Source organism: Antrostomus carolinensis, unplaced genomic scaffold (assembly GCF_000700745.2).
Source record: "Antrostomus carolinensis isolate BGI_N321 unplaced genomic scaffold, ASM70074v2 scaffold38565, whole genome shotgun sequence".
Taxonomy (NCBI): Eukaryota; Metazoa; Chordata; class Aves; order Caprimulgiformes; family Caprimulgidae; genus Antrostomus; species Antrostomus carolinensis.
This window is the reverse complement of record NW_010317762.1, coordinates 5,100-12,474: the sequence shown is the minus strand read 5'-3', so window position 1 is coordinate 12,474 and position 7,375 is coordinate 5,100. Positions and strand designations below refer to the sequence as shown.

At 40.1% G+C, this 7,375-nt stretch overlaps 1 protein-coding gene across 1 annotated transcript; it reads right to left on the bottom strand.

The window, feature by feature from the left end:
* Positions 1 to 223: 223 nt before the first annotated feature.
* GP9 (glycoprotein IX platelet) lies at positions 224 to 850 on the bottom strand. Its single transcript, XM_010168695.2, is given in 1 exon segment — positions 224 to 850. A coding segment is annotated over 1 exon segment (627 nt).
* Between the last annotated feature and the right edge of the window lie 6,525 nt (positions 851 to 7,375).

Here is a 7,375-nt window from a genome sequence, read left to right as displayed (position 1 = left end):
CAGAGGACAGCAGCAGAATGAAACTTGCCTGTCAATATGTCACCAAGCTTATTTTTGAAAGGAAATTAAATGAAACTTGCCTATGTGAGGACCCAGACTTTGAGCCCTGGGATCTGTTTGATCTGAACATGATCTGGATCATGTTCACCAGTGTTGCCAGTGCCTGTACTTTTTCGTTGTAGAACAGTGTGTGTTTCTGTTCAAGCTGGTGGTAGTGAACAGCTCATTGTACCTTGTGGATTTTGGAGGCACGTCTCTCCAGCAGTCAGCCCCTGGAGCCACATTGGCTTAGGCTGATTTGGCAGACCAGCTTTTTTGAGAATTTCAGAGCCCATGCCACTAACAGAAGTGTAATTATTGCACCGGCAATTAAAATGAGATCTCTCCAAAAAAACTGAAGACACTTGATTGGGAGAAGCCTCTTACAACTCCCCAGCTCATTCCCAGTCAGCTGGCTCAAGGGCTTCATCCTCAGGGGAGCAGGGGTTGCGCATCTGATGTTTGCAAGCGAGGGTGCAGAGATGTCCTCTAACCAGAGTTTTAGGTACAGAATGTGACAGTCACAGTTCCAAGGATTGTCAGATATTGTCACTGCTTCCAGGCTGCGCAGGCTGTCCAGGGCACCGGGAGGAACGGAGGTCAGGCTGTTGTTGTGTAGATAAAGCCGCTTGGTGTCAACGGGCAAGGCAGGCACTTCCGTCAGCTTCCGCGAGCTGCAGTCCAGATGCAAACCCCTCATCTCTCCCAATGACTTACAAGTGCAGGAGGGAGGACAGGCTTCAGCTTGGGTCATGTGGAACAGCAATGATATGGCAAACCCTGCAACAGTGATGAGCTCTGTCTTCTTCATGCTTCTGCTACCTAGAGAATAGGAGTAATCATCTGATAAGTACGATTCATCAGCATGTTTCTAAATACAGAAGTAGAACACAGCTGGTTCTTTCTCAGAGAGGTTTAGGTTTTTGGAAGAAAATCTTCAGCTTTCTGTATTTCCCACAGAGCCATTCTTCCTGACATGAAGTAGCATAAATGCAACTGGGAGAGAGCACAGTGCTTCCATTTTGTCTCTAGTTCATTGCTTTTCCTTCATAATTGTAGGAAATATATTACTGTTCAAAGTTCTGGAACAGAATATCACCAGGAGACTATGGTAAAAACTAGGTTAGTTTTAGGCAAAGATTTTTATTCTATTTCTACATTTTCAGAGGTCTAGTGCTGAAATTGTGTGTTGAAGTCAGTTTTCAAGATTAAGTTTAGGAGATCTAATAATTGTAAATGTCTACAAATCTTTTTTCTGAGAGTATGGGGATTCTAAAGAGGAAGTATGTGTTTTTATGTGTCAAAAAGCTCTTTTTTTGCTGCCTTGCAACTTCATGCCTCTCTGAGAACGTACAGTTTAAGATTGGGATTAATAGAGAATTAGAAATTTTGCGTATCTGGTACTGCTTGTCTTTTAGGGATTAAATAACCATGCCTTGGGGTAGCAGGTAATTATCCCTTCTGCTTTGTCATTCCCACTTCTGGAGAGTGGCTCCCGCTAGACTTCCATCTTAGTCCCTTCTATGTGGTAGTTTAAAACCTCTACTAAAGCTGTTCCTTTCCTGTATTTCCTGCTACTTCTTGGCATTTAAAAATACAGAGCTAGCCTTAGGACTGGATTGGAATTTGAAATACAAACCACCTTGCAGAGGTTGAGGAATTTCCCATCTTGAAACCATCTTTATTTATGATTTTAATACACCTCATAATTAAAATATATTTTCTTCTTATTTTTTTCCCAATTCATTTGCAGGAAGTAAGTATTGAAGCAAAAATATCTGCCTGTATATTGCCCTGGATACTACTTGGAGCATGGCAGATACTGTAAAAGGTGTCAGAGTTTTATATGCTATTCATGTAAAGGAAAAGGTGAAAACAGTTGTATGGCTGTTGCAGAGAGGCATTAGAAGCACATTGAGTGTGGTTTTTAAATTAGACTGGACAAAACCTGAGAAGTTTCAAGGACGTGTAGACGTGGTGCTGGGGGCCGTGGTTTAGTGGTGGACGTGGTAGTGTGAGGTTTGTGGTTGGACTCGATGGTCTTAAAGGTCTTTTCCAACCTAAATGATTCTGTGATTCTATGAAATAGCAGGCAGGTAGAGCAGAGGTATTGACAACAAACAATACAGAGTAAAAGAGGTTTTTGCATACTAACACAATAAGGAGCTTAAATTATTAAACTTACACAGAATGGAGTTTGGAAAAAAAAAAATCTTCAAAATAATGTTTTCAAGTATAGAGATATTTTAGAACTTAAAAAAAATTTATAGGTTTTCCTCTTAAAAAAATAAAATAAGCTGAGGCTATTTTTTTTCCTCTAGCAAGTTTCATTTAATAAAAACTAAAATTCTAGGAAAAATGGATTGATTTAGTTTTAAATTAATTTGCTTTAATTTACTTGCAAGGATTATGTAATTAGCTGATCAAAATAAAGTCAGACAGTTTTAGATTCCTGATCTAAATACTACATTCCTATATTTTAAACCGGACTAATGCTACATAAAATTAAAAACTTCATTACAGAGGAACTGAAATATTAATCTAAACAATCTCCTGTGTGTTTATTAGTCTGAGTATCTTTGGTCTGAATCTAGATACTCATCTGTTATTTTTCAATAAATCTACTAGAGCTGTTTTATTCCAAGTAGACACCTTAAAAGGACCATGACTAAAAAAAATTAAGCAATATCTATAGAAAATATGATCTCTTCTGATTTAATATATAACAGCAAGAAATTCCAAATCAAATAGAAATGAGAACTGTGGCAGAAATGCAGAAAGGAAGCATTGGTGAGGTGCCTGACCGCCACTTACCTTTATTTATTCCCTCTTGATTCCTTTCCCTCCGCTCGGTGAAGTGTTGGAGTACACATAGCAACTGGGGCTGACTGTTTGAGAAGTCAGGAAGCAGATGTGTTAAAGAAGATGAGTTTTTTCCTGTGCATAACAGGAACTGTTCCCCTTGGAAGATGCTAGATACGGTTGATGTGTCACTGCATATATAGTGCTTGGGGCATTTTTGTGTTTTCTGCAGACAAAAGGAAATGCTTTTGAATTTTTTTTTATTGCTAATATATTTTTCCCATTAAACCTGACAATGTCTGGAAAACCTAAAATGACTCATCTGAAATCTAGTGGTTTTTTTCCTGACCTATAATAATCTACAAATATAAAAGTTAACCTGAGCTTCAGCTGCTGACACATGCAAGCCTAAGCAAAATACAAGGGAGCTAAAGTTAGCCCCTGAAATAGTTCTGCTGTCTGAATCAAAGCCAGGTGTGTTTGACATCTGCCTTTCCACTGATGGAGTAAAATTTGTCAAAACACAGGATAGCATCAAAACAACTTAGGTTAATCAGATGAGATCATTAAGTGATAGAGAAATATTAATGCTTTTACACTGAAATAGTGGTGAAAAGTCACCCAGAATACTGTATTTAATTCTAGTCATCCATGTTCAGAAAAGATTAAGCCAGCAAGTGAAAGGAAGGGTTCTGTGATGATGGATATGGGAACCTGAGAGTGCCCTGTGCCCTGCAGTGTGGAGACCTGAGCAGGACCACTGGGGCAGGTCGGTGCCCCTGCCCCAGGCTGCTCCGTGTATGGAAAGGCAGTAATTCAGGGTGATAGCAATTTATAATATACACATATCTGTTCATCTAAATAAAGAATGCCGTGGCTGGGTAACAGGAGAACAATCATAGGGTCTTCTTTTCACCTTTTTTGTATGTAAAATTTTAGAATAGAACTGAAAGAAGTTTTCCTTTGCTTGAGCTCCAAAGGTGAACACTCTACAATTCAGCAGCTGACGTTTGGAAACCCAGCCTGTTGTGGATCTGAATTTTAATTCCAGCCAGCTCTTGTTTTGGGTGTTGTTTTGGGGACAGGTTCTGCATTTGGCAATGAAACCCAGGTGAGTTTCAGATGTTGCAGATGTGCAGTAGAGCCCTGCTTCTGAGCTGGTGTTTCTTTATAACATGCTCTTCTTGGGGGAAAGGGAAATTTCTGACTTTTAAAATTATTCTGATAGCAATTCTTATTGTTTAATGCTTACTTTAATATTTAAAGTACTTTAATTAAGTCTAGCCTGAAGTTTGTTGGGAACTTCCTTAAGAAAATGACTTAATGTGTATGTCTATCTCTGCTCTTTAGTATTTTAAAAGGTAATCTAGACAGTGCTGGAGGGAGAAAACAAAAATACTTCAATGCCATTGAATTTTGATCTTTTCTATAAGGTGAGGAAAGTGATTCCTCCCTTGTTGAAATGAATAGTTCATCTGCCTGTCAGATGTTCAGCAGCTGGACCTGTGAGCTGACTGCTAATAATGGGAAGATCCTTCTATCTTAGGGATGGTTTCTTTTTTTATTGTTTAAAAGTACCTCACTAGACCATAGATTTCATAACTGTCTGTCTTCCCTCGTGCCTGTTTCCTGCATCACACAATCTATGCCGTGTGTTTTAAGGAATACTGCCACACAGAATAAGAATTTTCCTGTTATATAGTGAAAACAAATGCATTAAAACAGATACAAAATATTAGGAATCCTCTGGAATCCATACAGGAATTGTATGCTGATCCTCCCAAAGGCAGTCCTGCCTTCCTCCGGCTGCTGTGTCCCACTTGGTTGGAGGAGTAGCGGGTCATGCTGAGTCCCTGACCCTGTTAGTTGTGATGGGATGAAGAGTGTGGGCCAGTTCTTTCAGCTCTGTGTGGAAGTGAGTGTGTGCAGGGAGTAGCTGGCACAGGCAAAGCTTAAAATACAAGGTATTTGCATTCATTATTTGAGGACTGTAGCTTTTTGTAGCCCAAATGAGGATTCTTCATTTAAGAGGATTTAGTAGAGTCAATTTGAAAAATAAAAAAAAAAAGTTATAATCTGCTGTAATCTTGTTATAGTCTGAAAATATATTTTCCACAGAGTGAATCCATTTGAACTTTTCAAGAATGAGAGGGGCTCTGTCTCCTCTCAGTGGAGAGGTATTTCTGAGCACTCCTGTTTCTGAAAGAAAAGCTCTCTCACCTTACTCCCTGAAAGCACACTTCTCTGCGTTAGTTTCCTTTTCAGGGCTTGACTTTGCCAGTCAGTTAGGTGGGTGCTGGCATCTGATTGCTTATGTAGGGAGAAAAAAGAGTTGAAGGGAGATTGCTAGTTTCCTGGCAGTTAAGAAGAAAAACTGCAAGTTAAAGATAAATGTGCAGATCAAACACATGACCTGCTAAGAGGAAATTCAGGCAGAATATGCTGTTATTTCTTATAAATGTTTTTAAGGAGCTATAGTCATTTATTGCTGTCAGTGACCTGTTCTCGACCTGGAAAGACAGAAATCTTCCCCAAGCTCTGCTGCCATTTCCAGTGCTGAAAAACTCACCACATCACATTGTCAATAGCCAGCAAAAGTGCTTCTCATTTGAGTTCTATCACCTTGATTTAATCTGTTCTTTCCTATTTTCAAATAGGTTGGTGAGAACAGACTAACCAAAATATTTCTTTATAATTGGATGTCAGTCACTGGTAATTAATAAATTATACAAATAAGCAAAAAGAAGGGGAAAAAAAAAAGATTGGTCACGGAATTCATTCACATATCAAGGAATATTGCCTGCAGAAATGCATTAAAGAAAATCTGTGGTTTCTCTCACCTCAGGAGTTATTGTCTCCCTGGGGCCAAAATATTCCTATTATTTAACAGACCCTAGAGAACTAGGCTGCTAAAGCTGCTTTAGTATTTATACATAGGAGGACTCTGAATTTCGTCCTGTCCATATTCTGCTTATTATGTTGTTTTCCGATGCACATTTATTGTGGTTTTACCTGATTTAATTTTGCCTTTGTCAAGTCAAATGTCCCATTTCCTTGGAAGATTGTTACACAGGCAGATAAACTCTTGTCATTTAGGAAGTTCTTTTCCTAAACTGTACTCAGCCCATTTTATCAAATGATTCTTTCTCATCCCACCCATTCTCATAAAGAATCTCCCTCCTTGCTATTTTCCCTGTTCAAAGCTGCCCATAGTTGCTGTGCAGCCATCAGCTATTGCTTGGCTTTCCACTAGGTGTCATTCGAGTTATTTTTTTGTGAAATGTTGAGCATACACCGTCTGATTCAACTTTCAGATATAATTTATCAATTCAAAATAATTGTCTGAAAGACTGAAATATTATATCCTTTTAGGGTATTAGCCTGCAAGATAAAAATGTAACAGATGTACAAAATGTGTGTATTAAGTGATGTAAATCAGGTGGCTAACGGCATGTTTGTGTTTTATGGAACTCTGAGGGTCTTGAGCCTGTTAATGAAAATAAATATTCACAGACAATTTGAATTCAAACTGTCTTCAGGAAAACATAAATACCATTTATGCTAAGTTATAACCATGATAGAGTGCACATGGGGAAGCTTCTAGAGAGAGAGTCTCTAAAAGCATCCCTGGGAGCTGACCACCAAGGCATATGTCCCACCAGAAGGCAGTGCCTGGGCAGTTCCCTGCGGTTCATCAGCTCTGGGGGTGCGCCAGGGAGCCCCGGCACCCCGACAGCAGGCAGCACAGTCACTGCAGCGGGTGTTTCGTGAGCTGAGTGCCCTGTTGGCACCTCGCTGGGAAGTGCTGGGCTTGGTAAAATGCAGTCAGCTCTGCCTCTCTCTGCCTTGCTTGCTTTGCTGAATTAAATATTTTGCTCTAATGAAAAGTAATTCGTTTTCCAGCTCTTTATGCACAGTCATTGTTATTCAAAATACACTGTTTTAGTCAAACAATGACAACACAACGCTGCATTTATGTGAACATTCTGTTTAGGATCAGGATTGAGCTGTCAGAGCAAATCTCATGATCTCCATTTTCTGTGCCTGCCTTTTAGATGAGACTAAACTGCCTTATTCACTCTGGAAATACATCTGATTTGTCCCAGGTGCTAGTGGAGGTTCAGTGCTTGGGACCAGACTAAAGAAAACCCAGAACAGCCCCTCCTCTCCTGGCATAGATGGTTGGGTGTTGTGTCCTCAGTTCCAGATTGTTTCCCTGCCCTGATCCAGCTCTTTGGGCCATTCTGTTTGTTGATGCAGAGGTGGGCAGTGTGACAGCCAAAGAACTGTCTGTAAAGGACCCTGTTCCAACGCCCTGTCAAGGGCAGTCAAGCCTGCTGAAGGTATTTAAGTGTCTTCACCAGGTTACTGCATGACTGCTCTAGTAGGGTTGTAAAATGCCTGAGATCATAGAATCCCAGACTGGTTTGGGTTGGAAGGGACCTTAAAGCTCATCCAGTCCCAACCCCCCTGCCATCAGCAGGGACACCTTCCACTAGACCAGGTTGCTCAAAGCCTCATCCAGCCTGGCCTT